At 44.1% G+C, this 18045-nt stretch overlaps 1 protein-coding gene across 1 annotated transcript in view; it reads left to right on the top strand.

Annotated features, from left to right (window-relative positions):
* The window catches only part of NSD (Nuclear receptor binding SET domain protein), a 46083-nt gene that overhangs the window by 25244 nt on the left and 2794 nt on the right, over positions 1 to 18045 (top strand). Inside the window, exon 3 of the mRNA XM_055061499.2 lies at positions 9150 to 10286. Within this exon, the coding sequence (XP_054917474.1) occupies positions 9150 to 10286 (1137 nt within the window). The remainder of the gene's footprint in view (positions 1 to 9149; positions 10287 to 18045) is intronic.

Genomic DNA, 18045 nt, shown 5'->3' with positions numbered 1-18045 from the left:
AATATCAAAACAAAAAGGCTTTTATATTCACTGATTAATTATATTCACTGTAAAATCCTTAATGTCATCTAGTAAATGTAAATATCTGCTACTAAAGAAACTTTATTCGCTCGTGTGCATGACCCATATTTAACCAGCATTTAATTATATGCTAGGTGCCAGAGCATTGAGGTATTCAGGCCAATGCACTAGCAGACAAACCGCCACATCCGTAGCAGCAAGAGCTTCCAATTCTTCCATAGCTGTACCCTCTATAGACTCAAATGGACCCTGAAATGATTTTGAAGATTTTCTACAAACGTACAGAGTCGTTAGGGCAGGTCCTTCTGATCATTAAGTGATACATTTAAGCACTCTTCATGAAGCATGTAATTTATTATAAGGCTTCAAAAATGTGTATCGCTACCGATCGCAGCGCCACTGCTTCCCTGCATTTTCAGCCGCCCTCTCACAATTGACATAGTTAGCCCAGTTGACGTCAGCTGAGCGAGCTATCCGATTGGCTACCCAGATTGCGTCATAGATAATTTTTACAATTTGATGGTGAACAAATGTTGTTTGTAATATTAGGAATGTTGGGTAATTTGTTTCCATAAAAGAGAGTAACAGAAAGAGAATACACAACGGCAATTTATCACCACACTCAAGCACTTCTGGAACACAGCAAGTGTTGTCTGCTCTTGTTTCAACCTTCTCCATGTTGATGCGAGCTGCACGGTCAGTGTAGTCTCAAGCTTTCTTTTCGCAAGCAGCATGGATCGCCCTTGTTTCGTTGTGGGCTGCAAATCTAGCGATCGGCGACATGTCAAGTACCCCTCTGCAAGTACCCCTTGTAGGATTTGTCGGACGGTCCTACCGCTGTCGACCAAATGTAGGAGTCGTCGGACTATCTCGCCGCTGCCACCATTTGAAGGAGATGAAGGTCGTAGACAGGAACTCGGTGAACAGGATTTATTTATATATTAACAGTTTAAGCAGGATACATTGGCAGACTAGCGCGACTCCCATATGGAGCCCGCAAAACTAACATACAGCAAACAGTTTACGAGCACACAGCTCACTAGTACATTTCTAGCATGACAGAGCACTCAGCTCCCGACAACGATCACGACACGAGCACACCCTAGCAGCCGGCAAACGCTGCTTATAAGCCCTTGCTCGATGTCATAGTTCGACGTCATTCAAGATGACCCGCCTTTTTGGAGGATGAGGTGGGTCGGAGCAGGAATGGTCGGGAAGGTTCGTCCAAGCCTTGTGAACTTGCCGCCGCCCCACACTATCGTTTACGCCCACACACACGCAAACACACAGGTGCGAACCCATACACACAAAGGCTCCGCAGTCGACGACCGAGGGCTTCGTAGAACCGTGCTCCGTCTCGGGTGGTGCGGCCAAGTACCAATTTCCTGAGTTGATCGCGCGCCACGTGGCTTCCGGTCATCCGCAGTTCTCGGTACCGCCCAGCTTTCAGTGCCGACGTCAGAGGGCTTCGTAGAACTGCTCCGTCTCGGGTGGTGCGGCCAAGTACCAATTTCCGGAGTTGATCGCGCGCCACGTGGCTGCCTGCCGACCGCAGCTCTCGGAAGGGCGCTTCGACTGGTGGGCTTGGAACACGTGCAGCGGGCTGAAAGCTGGCACGTTGCCACCCCGTATGGCCATTCTTAACACCCTCTGCCAGTGAAGGCAGAGCTTAGCCCCAATCACTTGGCGAACGAGTTGAGAAGAAAAAGCATAGCTAAGGAGGAGGGTCACTTGTAGTCATCCATAGTTCTCTTAATAGGAGTCGCTTCACTTAAATTGTGGCGTGAATTTTTTACTGTAGCTGTACCCTACGCATCCACAAAATTTATCCAAACCATTTCAGGGACCCTTTAAAGCCCTTCATCCGAAAAAAAACAGGCTATTGGCAACGCTCGTGGGATGGTGAAACCTCTAATAAACTTCATATAATTAAGCCACAGTTAGGCACTTTGTCACCCTCACTAAAGTCACGAAGAACCAATGTCCTGTTTTACAGACTTCATATAGGGCACACGTATGGCACACACAATTACTTGCTTACTGCTGGCCAACCTGCAGGTTGTGATAGATGTGATGAAAGGCAGACTGTCCTCTACGTCCTTGTGGCGTGTCAGGAGGCAGAAGCTGAGTGGAAAAAGCGCTTTCCCCTGGCCCACCAGCACCATATCCCCGTTCATCTGCCATTGTTCCTTGGCGCAGAACCGTTTTTGGGATGAAAAATGTAAAAATGTTTTAAATTTTTTTAACAATGTCAATGTTTAACAATTGGGCTAAATGTCATAAGCCCAGTACATTCGTAGTGCACCCTCTTACAAGAAGGTGCTGCTGCCATAGTAGCAGCACCCAGAGGCATGCAGAGCACATGCCTCTGGGTCCTTGCATTTAAAGGCCCTGGTAAGGTGGTAATACTATTGCCACTAACTCATTTTAGTATAGCGTCCCTTTGTAAACATATATTTTATATTCATAAAATGCTCACCTACACTGTCATTATTTTAATACTTATGTACATTTTATGCACTTTAGGCAACTGATTTTTAGGCCTTTCTTACAGCCATTTTTCACCTACCTATCAAAGTTCATTGTTCCATGTCAATGAAAATTCAAGGACAACACTAGCATGGTGCTCTTTGGCCATATATATCTGGCCCTTGCGCCACTAAACACTACACATCATCATCATCAGTCAAAAGCCAAGAGGAGGCAGATGAAAGCACAAGGGGTCGCCTCACATCGATGTACACGGACACACTCTCATGACCTTTGACATCCTGCACAGTTACTTCAATATACAACGCTGCATAGAAGCTGAAAAGGGGCTGTGGATATTTGAAAAGGGACTGTGATGACTGTGAAAGATTTGGCCCAAATATCAGATGGAAATTACAAGCTTCATGTAGTGATTCACTACTACAACCGTTCCAAAAAGTTTTTAACAGTCAATCTAACTGCCACGTAGCGATAATGAGCTTTACTGCGTGGCTTTTCAATTAAATTTGTTGACTTCCGATTCAAATTCAAATAAGGTTTTATGTCTCATTTTTGCCTCATCAATAGTGCACCCGCAAACATTATCAGATGCTATGTTTTTCTAGATGACATTCTTTTAATGTTTGCCCCCTAAACAACATATCAGCAGGGTTCTGCTGTAGCTTAGAGATGTCTGCATACATTAAATAGTCTGAACACAAAAGCTTGTAAAAGTATGCCCTCCGAAACACCTGCATGCCCTCCAAAACACCTGCAGATAAACCTTCATTTGTAGTGAGTAGAAAAGTGGCACTGCCTTCGCCTTTGTTTTCAATAAGTTGGCTTGGCTCATATATCGACAGAATAACGACACTGGGGGCCAGCCAGCCATGATGCACGCATGTACTTGGGGAAAAGCATGGTACAAATATAAGAAAGGTCTGTACAACAATGTAAACTTATTGTACCAGCCTTTTTTTTTTTTTTTTTCAAAAGTGGCTGAAAAGGTCAAAATAGAGGTGGTTAGCACAGTTGCACTCACTCCTGTGAAATCGGAATGATGGGTGGCTTTCACAATTTGCGAGACAGGCTGTCGTCATCGCTCTCAATTCTCAACGTTGCTGGAGGACGGACTGTCTTTTTTAGAGGCTGCTCAGATCGAAAAATCCTACGTACAGTGTCCAGTGTCTCCGTATTCCAGTGTCTGCAACGCACCGCATGCTGAGCAGGCTGGGGAGGTTGCTATGTCCTTGCTGGACTTACTGGACTTACTGGCAGCAGTTGCAAACTAATGCATGATTAGGAAATGACAATAATTTACTATTTTCCCTATGAACCTCAATGAATAATTTAAATTAATTTACAAAAATTCACAGGTAGTTACTACAAATAAGAAATATTGCAATTGCTTGTTCCACTTGTGGAATGTTGACTGGTAAATGTAAAAGAGATCAAATTGTTCTTTGAACAGCATTGACACGTAACGATGTTATATGTCCGTATTTGCAATATAACTTACATTTTGCACACCTGTGTTCATTCTGTGCTATGATTAGTTCTCAGAGTACAGTGGCATTTCAGCCATTCTTGCATTACAGCTACCTTTTCTCTCCTATTATTGTTCAAGTAAACAGAAATAGCTAAATGGCTCATGCAAAAAAAGAAAGCTCAGTCGAAACATATCAAAAGAGAGGTGAAAATTTACCTCTGGCTTGTATTTGCAAGTGCGACCACTTGCAATCCACTTCAAATCTCTCTTCATCAAAACAGCTAGCCACGCACCAATAAATTTCACAGCAACTGGCAGCTTTGACTGTGGGGGTAAATTTCCTTTGGGAGTGTATTACCCATGTGATCAGCGCCACAGTAATTGATGCAAAGCTGTTTAATATGCTTCCCAACGAAATCACTGCTACTCCAGTGTATTAACTGAAGCATCAGTTGGTGTACCGGAATAACAACTCTTACGTGTTACTTCACACAGGAACACACTGACCAGTGGACACCCATTCTACCCGCATCATCCACTCTATTGTGCCACAAAGATCACCTGATTGATATTTCTTAATGCATTGATTGGTGTACGTACTAGACACTTTGTGCCAGTGTTTCTCAAGCTGTGAAATGACATGAATTGTCAAAAATTTAAAGGGCCCCTCACCAGGCTTCGTCAGAAATTTTCTTTGTGCGCCCGCCGTGGTTGCTTAGTGGCTATGGTGTTGAGCTGCTAAGCACAAGGTCGCGGGATTGAATCCCGGTCATAGCGGCCGCATTTCGATGGGGGCGAAATGCGAAAACACCCGTGTACTTAGATTTAGGTGCACATTAAAGAACCCCAGGTGGTCGAAATTTTCGGAGTCCCCCACTACGGCGTGCCTCATAATCAGAAAGTGGTTTCGGCATGTAAAACCCCACAATTTAAATTTTCTTTGTGCGTTACAAGTTGTGAAACATCATCGGTGGGAATGTTCTAATGCAAGAATTTCTAAAGGTTCTGTACCGGGCAATATAGGAACAAAAGAAATGGTTGGAGGACATTATGCAGTAAGGTGAGCTACCCTCCCCGCAGCAGGTCTTCTTCCCATTGCCTCAACCAGCATCCACATACAACATTCCTCTCCTGCCTTACATAGCCAAGGACTCGTTTCATTTTTTGTTCCCTCCTCCACGACCTCTGCCTCGCTTCCTTTGTCTCTTGCTGCACAATGCACGTCCAGAGGCAGTTGTGTGTACACTCGGCATGTCACGGTTATTCCCGGGTTGTTTTTACTGCTTCTGGCTATTTGTGCGCTAGAGGCAACGCATCTTACATGGAAGCACCATTGCATGTTACTTCCTCTTGCTCGTGGCTGAAATGGCTTCGTTGAGGATAAGAATGCGTTTGCTTTTGTTTGAATTTTCAGCTGTTTTTGTGGCATACATCAGTGTAGTACTGTTCAGGCGCATTTATCATCACATGATTTAAGCACCACATTTGTCTGTTTGCAATGCCCAAACCTGGTGAGTGGACATCTCTGTCCAGTGTAATATGCGAGACAGACCAGGAAGTGTCTTAGTGAGAAGCTTAAGGAGCATGGTGCACAGGTTCAGGTGTTAGCAGGGTCAGGACGGCTCGCAGACCATTGTAAAGGATGCCAATGCAGGCCCCCGCATGCACCTGCGTGCATTTCGTGTTTCCTATAGTGCTGTAACCATGTTTCATATGGCTGACTCATACAAATACTCTAGATATTCATGTGCGCATTAGGGTTTCCAGTTCAACTCCTTAATTCTCATGCCTGTTTTTTGAGCTGCCGTAGTTAATGATCACAAGCCTACATTTTGATAGCAGACCTGCTGGCTATAGCATGGTGCTGCTGAGCACAGGTTTGTGGCATCAAATCCCTGTGGCAGCCGTCACAATTCTGTGGGGGCGAAGTGCCAAAATGCCCATGTACCATGAATTGGGTACACATTAAAGATCCTCAGGTGGTAAAAATTATTCTGGAGTCCTCCACTGCTACATACCTCGTAATCAGATTGCGATTTTGGCAGCTACTGTTCGGTATAAAGAAGGAATGAAAAGTGAAAGTAAGACTGGAGACCTGTACTCGGCATTAATACCAACTTTGGCAAAAGTGCAGCTGCATTTTTGTGTCATTTGTCACGTGTTTGATGCCATACTTGATGTAAATACTTTCTACTTCTGTTGCACTTTCAAGTATACAGTTCAACACCTCTACAATGAAATAACAACGGATTCCTTATGTCCTGGCTGAATTCCTATCTTTCAGATGTATTGTGAATGCCTCTACAGCGAAGACCACTACAGCAAATTTACCTGTATAACAAAGGAATTTAGGAGTTCCTGACAGCTGATTTGTTGCTTTACAACAAACGCACATAGTCTCACCACCACTCACCCCTACCCTCTGCAGCCGTTGCTCATCTACTGGTCGATAACACAAGAAAGGCAGCATGATAAGGTCTGGACGATGGTGATCTGGACTCATCAGTAGCTTTGGTATACTTCCACCCTCCTCCTGTTAAAGAGCATCTCACAAGGTTTGGCCATATCTAAAGACAAGTGCAGCATATACATCATGTCTGCTGACGATTATGTCTGCAAAGTAATGTAGTGCTGTGTACTGCGAGAACAGCTGAAATTTCAAACCAACTGCCACGTATCCTCTCTCAAAGAAGTTCCGCTCCCAGCCAGAGAGTCAAGGTCATGTACAAATGCTCCTACGTAAAATGCAGTGCTTTGGTTAATCATCCAATGCGGAAGGCGCAATGCCACCGCTGTGAATGCGCCGCAGAAAAAGGAAGAGAAGAAAAAAAAGTAGTGAGGCTCAACGCTTGAACATGACATGGTCCTTTGGCTCCAGTATGGGAGAAGGCATGGAAGTAACACTGCTTACGGATGCTACTCAAGGCAAAAAGAGTGTGCCTTCATTGGCAGTGATGCTCGCTTCGTGGCAGATTGGTAACAGGACAGTCATTTTCTTCTATGTCCTCCAATAGTGACCTGATATGAAAAATTCAAATAAAATGCTCCTTTGACAACATTTTACAAGTTCCATTGTGTAACAAAAATTTGCTATGGGGCCGGCCTGGTGGGGGACCATGGCAGCCATGTTGCGAATACTAGTTCATATTCTACCACCGGGTAACGGCACTCACTCATTACAGGGGGAAAAATGCTCTTTGCCGATTCAGCACAGCTGTGGTGATGGGTGATCTGCTTTGACTAAGAAAGTGTCTCTCCCAGCCCTTATGTTTCGTGAGCAACGAGTGCTGCCTAAGTGCACCATCGTCGTTTTATAGCTGCACATAGTGTTGACAGGAATACAACATACTGTATAATCAGGACCAGTTCCTTCCCACTGTGAAGCGCACTGCTTGTCACTTGCTTCGATTAGTGTCTATTTTGTAGTAAAAAAGGCATGAGGGAACAACATACAAAAAAAAACACTTTCATGCATCCATGACAACCAGAAATGCCCAGAGCAAGACCACTGTGTTTGTCTCCTCCTGTCCCGGTCTTTAGGGTCAGATCTGACTGTCACGACGCACCTGCCATGAGCAAAGGATGAGGAAACAGTTTTATTTGTGGTTGTGACAACAAAAAGGAGAGGGTTCTGCTGGCCAGACTGCAACTGCCTAGCGGACGGCTAACAGATGAACATCGGCCGGCAGGGAGATAGGGTAAACAGCCATGGACAGTCTAGCCATACTGTTCTTCACACTCTAGCAGTGAGCTGTAGAAACTATAGTTATGGAAACCAACACTGACAATAGTAGCATTCGAGAGTGTGCAGCAGTACCTTCCATAGCTCCTAGGTTTTGCTGCGCAACGTGCCATAATCCTTGATGCCAAAAAGTCTACTTTTCACCGTAGAAACTGTGAAGGAGAAAATTGGCAGCTGTTTTCATTTATTTATTGAATTTATGCTAAATAAACATCTTCTTTTGCTAAAAATGATGAGCCTGCTCTTTTGCAAGTAGTATGGTGTGCAATATTTACAGCGGAGTGACCTCTGTAAGGAAGATTTTTAGAGGATCCAAATGCCTTTTTATAAAGGGATTTGACTATAGTATAATTTATCACAATGATATTCTTCTTGCTAATTGTTGAAACTTAAACTTAGTTGACACCTTTGACTTCCTATTGTTTCCACATCACCCATAGAAATATTCACCACTGTTAATGTGAATACAACATTTGAAGATGTTTCTGGTGGGCCAGCCTGGTCACAAAGTTGGTGGCAATTTATTTGTTTTCGACATATGCTTCATATTTTAAATCACCACATCTGCTAATTGCTAAAGCTTGCATTCAGAGATTGTCTCTGAACTTTGTGTTCAGCTATGCAAGTTGTTCACCTGCAGCAGCCATTGGTCATGACTTCTTGTTCGTGAGACTGCATTCAATTCCAAGTTGTGGTATTGCCACAGGTGGCACGAAAACACTCCATTTGCTGAAATATGTATATATATGTCTCTTATCTTATATTATTAAATTTATATTTTTTTATATAATCTTATACATTTAAAACTAATTTAAGGCACTACAACTTGTCATAGCATCTGCAAGAGTACAACTTTATGTAATTATGTATGTTATGAATCCAGCTTTGTCTTGTTACGAGAAGAAAAGGACCCTTTTAGTTCTTACCTGACCTTTGCTAAAGCCATCATTTTGTGAAAGGTGGTACTAATAGACAAATGGAAAAGCAAATGTCAAGCTGGGCTTGTTACTAATTCAGGACTGTGCAAATAAGTGAAGAGTACAGATAAACCACAATGCTGTTTATCCCTTTATTCTATGTTTCATCTGTACTGTTAAACAAGCAGTAACGAGCTATGTTGAGCTGCTGTAGTAGTGTTAATGATTCATCTGAAACTGAACTAGCCTTGAGGGGCCACAGATAAAAAGCAACTTAGGGTCAACAGTGACAGTTTACTGTAAAAGGTGCCAAAGCTACAAACCAAGGACACTCCTGTTTATAGAATGGACTGTGGGCAGCAAAGAGGAGAACATAATGTTGTACAAGTATCCATGACTTTAAAAAAAAGAAACTAGTCAGTTGCTTGGTGCCAAAGTGTGCCGCTGTGCTTCTCTCTCCTTTTTTTTCCATCTCACCCAGGGCTAACATCTCAGAATACATTCTCTGCAGGCCGACTGTTACGCTGTGCCCACTGTCCATCAACCTTCCACTCTGGATGCCTGCCAGCTGGCTCAAGCATCCTGGGCTCCAGTGTCGTGGTGTGTCCACGACATAGACCGCAGACCACAAGCTCTGCTATCAATGTTAACTGGTGCATGCTGTGCTCCAAGGGTGGGCAGTTGTTGTGTTGTGAGGGCTGTCCAGCTGCCTTCCATGAGACCTGTCTTGGCCTGCAAGCAGTACCGGAAGAAGCCTTTCTTTGCCCCGACTGCCTCAACTGGAAGCACCCAAAATACGGTGACATCCTTTGGGTCAAGTTGGGCTGTTACCGCTGGTGGCCAGCCCAAGTGTTGCCACCAGCCGATGTACCAACAAATATTCAGGCCCTTAAGCATGAGGCAGTTGGAGACTTTGCCGTGCGCTTTTATGGCTCACATGATTACTATTGGACCAATCGGCAACGGGTTTTCCTTTTCGAGGAAGGTGACAGTGGCAGCCTGACTGCAAGCAGCAAGAGTGTGGCACGACTTTTTGAGGCAGCCCTTGAAGAGGCAACACTGGCTTGGGAGCAGCAACGCAAGGCTCGTGAACAGTGTGAAAAGCCAGCACCTTTCCGCATGATCCGCACCAACCGAGTTGTGTGTCCAGTAGCAGCCATGCCTTCTGTTGCCGTACGTATGAAGTCCATCTGCCTGTGCACACCTCAGGACCCCTGCCGTGCCAATTGCTTAAATCGGCTTCTTTTGTATGAATGCTCTCGCGATCTGTGCCCTGCAGGGACTGATTGCGAGAACCAGCGTTTTCAGAAGCGAACGTATGCTCGCACCTCTTTGGTGCGGACACCGGGCCGTGGATGGGGCCTGCAAACAAGCCAGGCACTGGCAGCAGGGGACTTTGTCATGGAGTATGTTGGAGAACTCATCAATGAAGAGGAGTGTGAGCGACGGCTGGCAGAGCTACACATGGAAAACAACCAGAACTTCTACTTTTTGACCTTGGAGAAGGATCGCATCATTGACGCGGGACCAAAAGGCAACCTGTCACGCTTTATAAACCATTCGTGCGAGCCCAACTGTGAGACCCAGAAGTGGACTGTCAATGGCGATACTCGAGTTGGCATCTTTGCCATCCGTGATATTGCTGCAGGTTAGTGGCCTCTTAACCTTGTCTTGTTGGAGTGTCCTTTTGAAGGGGTGTACATGGCATGCGTATGCATGCTCCACAGATGCTTTTGAGTCTTTTGATTACTGCAGTGTTTCTCAGCTGGGAATGTGTAGACCACACATTTAAAATGTGGTACTGTCATTGTGCTAAATGTGGAAACATGGTTGACGACTGGTAGGTGGTGAAAGGTCTAAGCAACTCTAAAGGTCTTGCTTGCCAAGCAGAAATGAGTTGTTGACTCGAATACAGAGTTGACCGTGGCAGTGGCAAAGAATTTGGACCCTTCAGGCAGCAGTGTTTAGCAGACACACACGAAAACAAATTGCTGCAAATCTTACACCAAACACAATTGTGCTATCTAGGTGCATATGTTGTAATGATAACTTAGGTTTATAACTGTTGGTGCCTTAAAGGGGGGCCTGAACCACTTTTTATTGAAGTCGAGAAATGCATTTGAAGTCAAATTAGACTATTTCAGAAACACTTTGCCGCAAGAAGTTCTTCAGTGTGTCCAGCAGAAGCGGAGTTATTGGCAATCAAACGTAGCATTCGCAGCGCTTCCGCTCCTTCTTCAATGATTTGCACTGTGAAGGCTGCGGTGGAGCGGGGTGTGCCCACAACACTCCGCCTCCTGAATGTCACCGTGGCATGCTAACGGATCTACGCTACGTAGCAGACCGCAGCTACATGCAACTGCAGAGTTAGCTTGGTGCACAGCAGGGACAAGTCCTTGCTCGCGCTTGCACTCATGTGCTCCTGTGTGGCTGTGCTGCGTGGTGCGGACCGGCTTTGTCCTGCACCAGCTTGACCGGCGGATAGTAGCCACTTCCAACTTGTGCATATTGACAAGCGAAGTCTGCTAAGGTGTCTAACCAGGAGCAGCCAGGAGTGAGCGTGTGCTGGCAAGCGTACGTGTGGTCTGACCTTAGGCTTCACTTTGTTCGAGGCTAGTTGTGCGTTCAAAACTAGTAAAGACTAGTGAGACCCAACCGCGACGACGCCGATAAGCAGTGTGGCCAATGGTTAATTCCTAAGCGGGCGGCCGTGGCCAAACATGAGCAGATAATAGTCAGCTTCTTCCTGAAGTACGTAATTGTTATCGAAATTCTAAAGCAGATGTTCGCTTATTTCAGGCTGTTTATTAAACTGTGGCAATAGATACAAGGTATGTTCAAAAAGAAGCCAAACTTTTGCTATAACACCTTTACTGCTTATGGTACAACATTTTAAGTGCTGGCCCTTTCAAAGTAGTCACCTCTACTGGCAATGCACTTTTCCCATCTTCCGTTTTTTGGAAAGCCTCCTGGAACGCACTTTATGGAATTGTGCGCAGGTCTCTTCTTGCATTGTCCCGGATCTCCTCTACGATTTGGAAACGGCGTCCTTTCAAGGTGGTTTTCAGCTTGGGAAATAGAAAAAAAGTCTGCTGGTGCTAGGTCTACAGAATATGGTGGGTGGGGCACAACAGGAATGTGGTGTTTCACTAAGTAGCTGCGGACAAGGAGCGATGCGTGAGCCGGGGCATTGTCATGATGCAACATCCAAGCCTGATTTCCCCACAATTCAGGCCTCTTACTGTGCACAGAATCTCTGAAGCATGCTAGGATTCCCTGGTAAACTTCTTTGTTTACCGTCTGACCGCGTGGCACAAATTCCTGATGGATAAAGCCTTCGCAGTCAAAAAACACCACCATCACCTTCATTTTTGACCGAGCCATGCATGCCTTTTTTGGACGACGCGAACCTTTGGCCACCCACTGCACTTTCATTTCAACATCATAACCATAAACCCATGTCTCATTGCCTGTTATGATGCTCTCAAGAAAGTTTTCATCGTCATTGGCAGCGGCGAGCAGTTCCTGGCTGATTTCAAATGGGTCTGCTTCTGTTCGTCAGTCAACAAACGCGGCACGAATTTTGCACTGACGACCCATCCCAAGTTTGTCACTCAAAATTTCATGACATGATCCTACGCTGATACCTGCTTCGTCAGCAACTTCTCGAACAGTCAAACGATGATTTCCACGAATCACAGTTCGAACTCTCTCGACGTGGTCATCATCTGTGGATGTGGAAGGTCGTCCAGGCTTGGGATCATTGCCGACCGACATTCTTCCATGTTCAAAACGCTTGAACCAACCATAGCACTGCGCGCAACTCTTACAGTCCTCCCCATATGCTTGGCTAAGCAACTGAAATGTCTATGAAAGTTTTCCCAAGTTTGTAGCAGAACTTCACACACATACGCTGTTCTTCCAATTCCTTCATTGTCACTTTGGCACCAATCCGAAGAACAGCTTGTTCATGTGCTCACTTCAGCAGCTGTAGCTCGCCAACTAACGATCAGAGCGAAACACAGCAAATGGCAGTTTGTTGTCTAAACCTGCCGCTACATGCGCTTAGTAGCCGCAGCACGCTTCCTCTGCCGGCTGGCGCGCTATTTCAAGAGTTCGGTTTCTTTTTGAACACACCTCGTATACACAGTAACAGTAGGAAGAAGCACACTGATCCAAACACCCTTCTTCATTGATGTCAGCTATTGGCCAATAGGAGCCGCATGTGGGAATCCGTTATATTACGAAATAAAGCATCCAGAAAAGAGTGAGGAGTAGGCTTCTGTTGAGAAGAGACCGTTTGAGAGAACGATGACTTTGCATTCCGTTTGCGTGATCCGCATGCCGCGCACGACTGCAAAATGTGGCTGACATTTTTACAGCAGCGTATGCTAGCTGCTGACTGTGTTTTTTCACCAAGCCCGAGGGTTGGCTCAAGGGCCCTTTAGAGAGGAGAAAAAAAAAAGATTGGTAGACAATCCTCTCGGAATTCTTTTGGCAGTCATTTGTGAAAGAATCTTATGGATTAGGATTATGTTAGGATTCTTGGAAGAACCCTAACATAATCCTAATGCATAAGAAAGGGGACGCCAAAGACTGGAAAAATTATAGACCGATCAGCTTACTGTCCGTTGCCTACAAAGTATTTACTGAGGTAATCGCAAATAGAATCAGGAACACCTTGGACTTCTGTCAACCAAAGGACCAGGCAGGATTCCGTAAAGGTTACTCAACAATAGACCATATTCACACTATCAATCAGGTGATGGAGAAATGTGTGCAATATAACCAACCCTTATATATAGCTTTCATTGATTACGAGAAAGCATTTGATTCATTCGAAACCTCAGCAGTCATGGAGGCATTACGAAATCAGGGTGTAGACGAGCCGTATGTAAAAATACTGAAAGATATCTATAGTGGCTCCACAGCCACCGTAGTTCTCCATAAAGAAAGCAACAAAATCTCAATAATGAAAGGCGTCAGGCAGGGAGATACGATCTCTCCAATGCTATTCACATCATGTTTACAGGAGGTATACAGAGACCTGGATTGAGAAGATTTTGGGATAAGAGTTAATGGAGAACACCTTAGTAACTTGCGATTCGCTGATGATAATGCTTTGCTTAGTAACTCAGGGGACCAACTGCAATGCATGCTCCCTGACCTGGAGAGGCAAAGCAGAAGGGTGGGTCTAAAAATTAATCTGCAGAAAACTAAAGTAATGTTTAACAGTCTCGGAAGAGAACAGCAGCTTACAATAGGTAGCGAGGCACTGGAAGTGGTAAGGGAATATATCTACTTAGAACAGGTACTGACCACGGATCCGGATCATGAGACTGAAATAATCAGAAGAATAAGAATGGGCTGGGGTGCGTTTGGTAGGCATTCTCAGATCATGAACAGCAGGTTGCCATTATCCCTCAAGAGAAAGGTGTATAACAGCTGTGTCTTACCAGTACTCACGTACGGGGCAGAAACCTGGAGGCTTAGGAAAAGGGTTCTACTTAAATTGAGGACGACGCAACGAGCTATGGAAAGAAGAATGATAGGTGAAACGTTAAGGGATAAGAAAAGAGCAGATTGGGTGAGGGAACAAACGCGAGTTAATGACATCTTAGTTGAAATCAAGAAAAAGAAATGGGCATGGGCAGGACATGTAATGAAGAGAGGAGATAACCGGTGGTCATTAATGGTTATGGACTGGATTCCAAGGGAAGGGAAGCGTAGCTGGGGGCGGCAGAAAGTTAGGTGGGCGGATGAGATTAAGAAGTTTGCAGGGACAACATGGCCACAATTAGTACATGACCGGGGTAGTTGAAGTATGGGAGAGGCCTTTGCCCTGCAGTGGGCGTAACCAGGCTGGTAATGATGATGATGTGAAAGAAATTGCAATGGAAATCCAGAAGTGGATGGGATGTCACCTTTGCAATCTATGTTACAATTTTCAAGAGCAGTATTGCAAAGCAAAAATGCAAAGTAATAAAGTGAAAGCTACCAGCCACGGTCAAAGAATATTATCAGAGGTGTGCGAATGGCGGCATCTCTCGGTGCTGAGGGCGCGTCGACAACTTGCTTGTGTTCCAGCCATCCTCCGAGGGGCGGCGCTATATGTTCGAGCCGCCAGCTCGTTTTAAAGGGTGAAGCCACATCAACATCACATCATGTTAAGCGTTCATCGCATGCAGTTGCGAGCACTTCTGTGCTTTACGCTGGTATATGTATGTTGCTATTGCACGGTTCCTTGCAGTATGAATCGTTTTGTGAACCTGTTCACCCATATCTTTCTCACCATGACAATCTAAACAATTGCGAATAAAACCAAACTAAACCAAACAAGCGCGAGCGGCGTGAGCAAGAGCTGGTGCGAGCTGACGAAAGTACGAAACGATCGATTGTGCGGGCCCGAATGACACCAGAAGGTGCCACTCTCATTAGTCTCTGCCATTCGGGGCTCGCGTCATCTTATGGAAACTGTTTGAAGCGCACACGAAATTGGTATGCTGGAATGGGTGCCGTTCACACACCTCTCATAATAATCTCGCACCGTGCTACCAACTTCACCACAGCTCTCACTGTACGAGTGGTGTTACACTTCAGCATTGGCACCAATACAGAAGGAAGGAACAGCAGCAGCTATGTTATGACAGTGTGTGCGAGCAGATCAAGCAACTAATCAATAGTGTCGCGACAGGAAGCTGTTTAGAAAATGGCAGCAGTGCGTCACGCAAGCACAGAACTGTGAATGTATGTAAACTTTTGTGAAATTACATAAACCTTTGGATACATTCTTAGATGCTACAAAAAAGGTGTTGGGTGCTCATAGACGTTACCTTAAGTCAATAAGATGCCAGTGTGCTCATGGAAGCTTCAGTGCAACATTATAACAAATGCGGATGTCTTGCCTATCTATGTTCTATGAACCAGTCTGTTATGGCATGCAAGTACATGCAAGTTACATGCATGTTAATGAGCTCCCTCATTTGGGCTTCTTGGAAACTTTAACGATGCACTGGAAGTTGCAAAGTGCCATCCACATAGCATTCTACAGCAAGAATTTTTAAAAAGGCTTTAGTGATAGGAGAGATAGAAACAAATGAAATGTTGTGAAAATGGTGTGAGGAGGTGAGCTAGTCTACCTGCAGCAGATGCTCTCGTTCATTGCCTTGACCAATGCCTGGAAGCAACATTCTTTCCCTACCTACTTCCACATTAGATCCAAGGGCCAATGTGATGCTTGCATCACAATTTCTGAAGGTGGTTTTGCGGGCTCTGGGTTTCACACAAATCCGCAAGTTGTTTGCATTACTGCTGGCTATTTGTGCAATGCAAGCAGTACAACTCGCATGGAAGCAGTGTGCTTGTCTTCCTCAGTGTGATTAGCAGATTGCGTAAGTGTTCATGAAATTGGGAGAGATAACACAGCATCCTAAAAGCCTAATAGCTTTGTTATTGCCCTTTCCACTTCCTTAGCAAGTGTCCATGTTATTGCACCTGGGAATAAGCTTACTGCCTTGTGTGCTGTGTGAGCACACACATGTAATTTTGCAACGACTGTCTCAGGTAATAAATATAGGGAATTAAAGGTAAAATAATTTTTGCTGACCAAGTTTCATAGCAGTGGGAGACATCAAAATTCATAAGCTTTCACTAACCTCTTATTTAATGACTGTGGTGGGATGTTGTAATTGCAGAATTGAGGTTAGCTGGTACTCAAAGTGTAACTTTTTACAAGAAATTGTTCATTGCACCAGTTTTGAGAAATAAGTACATAAAATCTGGAGAAATACCTTGCTGTTCCATTTTAATATTTTTTACTGCATTTTTTTTTTCGCAGTGTAGAAGCATAAGAATTAGAACAACAATGTTTTTATTTCTCTGTCGGTTCCTTGTACTTTTTCTTGAAACTGGTGCAATGCACAATTCATCGCAAAAGGTCATACTCAAGTAATGGCTGACTTCAATCCTGCAGCTACAGCATGCCCCTAAAGTCACTGAAGGTTAGGGAACTTCAAGTTAATAATGTTGTAGGCAGTTATGCAAATTTTTCTGTCTGCCACTGCTATAAAGCTTAATCAGTTAAGCTAAAATTTTGTTTTGAACCTCCTATTTTGAATAATCTGAGAATGTCATCGCAGAAACAAACAGTATATAATGTTGCATTAACAGTGACCTGTGTGTTTACTTCAACAGCTTTAAATAAAGTTTTTGTACTTACCATTACTTTGTGTCCGGCCACATTTTGAATCAATATTGCACTTTCTTGGTCCGCATCGTGCAAGAAAACATTTGGCATAGTTTTCCTGAACATTTAAGCGCCAATGGTTTTAAAACCAGACCGTGGCTTGGAAGTAGCCAATTTCAACTTGAAGAGGTACACATTTTCACAGTTCATTTTTTCTGAACAAACCAATGAAGTATATTCCAAATTATTTGGACCAAGAAATATGATCTTGCTGGATAACTTGAGCAAGAACAAAGCATTGGTAAGAGTAAAATCTTTGTTTAAATTAGGACAGAAATGCATGTTAGTATGCGTCTTTGACCTCAACCTCACTATAGATGAGTTTGGGTCATAGCTGGTAACTACTAACATTCTGTGAATGAGGTCAGATTGTGAGGTCAAAATTTTTTGGAGTTGCTCAGGCACATATCTGTTCTTCCTGAACTAATTAGTTGTTGATATTTATTGGGCTATCTTCTTACGTAAATTTTTGCATCCTTAGAAATATGTCTAGGTAGTTCACCTAAGCCATAAGTGCCTTTACATAGCATGTTTCTCAGCTGAGACCTCCTACTAAAACATTTTCTTTCATGAAGCAGTATATATATATTTAATTTACTGTATCATGGCTGTGAGCCACCTGTGTCAGTGACATCAGAACATGCTTAGTAAAGTACTGATTAAGTGCTGTCCTCTTCTCCCATTTCCATCCATCTGCAACCAGATCCCAAAATCTAAACAATGCTCCTCCAGAATTCAATCCAAAAACGGACTGCTTGCACACGATGACATTCATAATTTTCATTTGATAATGCTACGCTTGGTGGTCACGTGCACCATCCATTCCTACACAACGAAAATATGTCTGTATAGGTATAATACCATATCGTTTGAATTATAGTGAATTACACAAGCTTATACATTGAAATTTTGTGGGGTATGGACTATACACGATTTTATTTTCTAAGATCAAGGCACGCTTAAAGCAAACGAGGTCAGACTGTGCCTGCAAATTTTTTCTCCGCCAAATCGCAGCAAAATCAGTTCTGCGATGATCGTTGCTGCACACGAGAAGTATTTGCACCTCATACTAGCAGCTTGCGATATGCTGTTCAAGGTAGTTAGTTGTTTTTCAGTGCTTGGATTTGTGAGTTATACGCACCTTCATATATGCTTAAAACAT

Source organism: Dermacentor andersoni, chromosome 1, assembly GCF_023375885.2.
Source record: "Dermacentor andersoni chromosome 1, qqDerAnde1_hic_scaffold, whole genome shotgun sequence".
Lineage (NCBI taxonomy): Eukaryota > Metazoa > Arthropoda > Arachnida > Ixodida > Ixodidae > Dermacentor > Dermacentor andersoni.
Note: the sequence above shows the minus strand (reverse complement) of the source record. Positions and strands in the feature narration are given on the sequence as shown.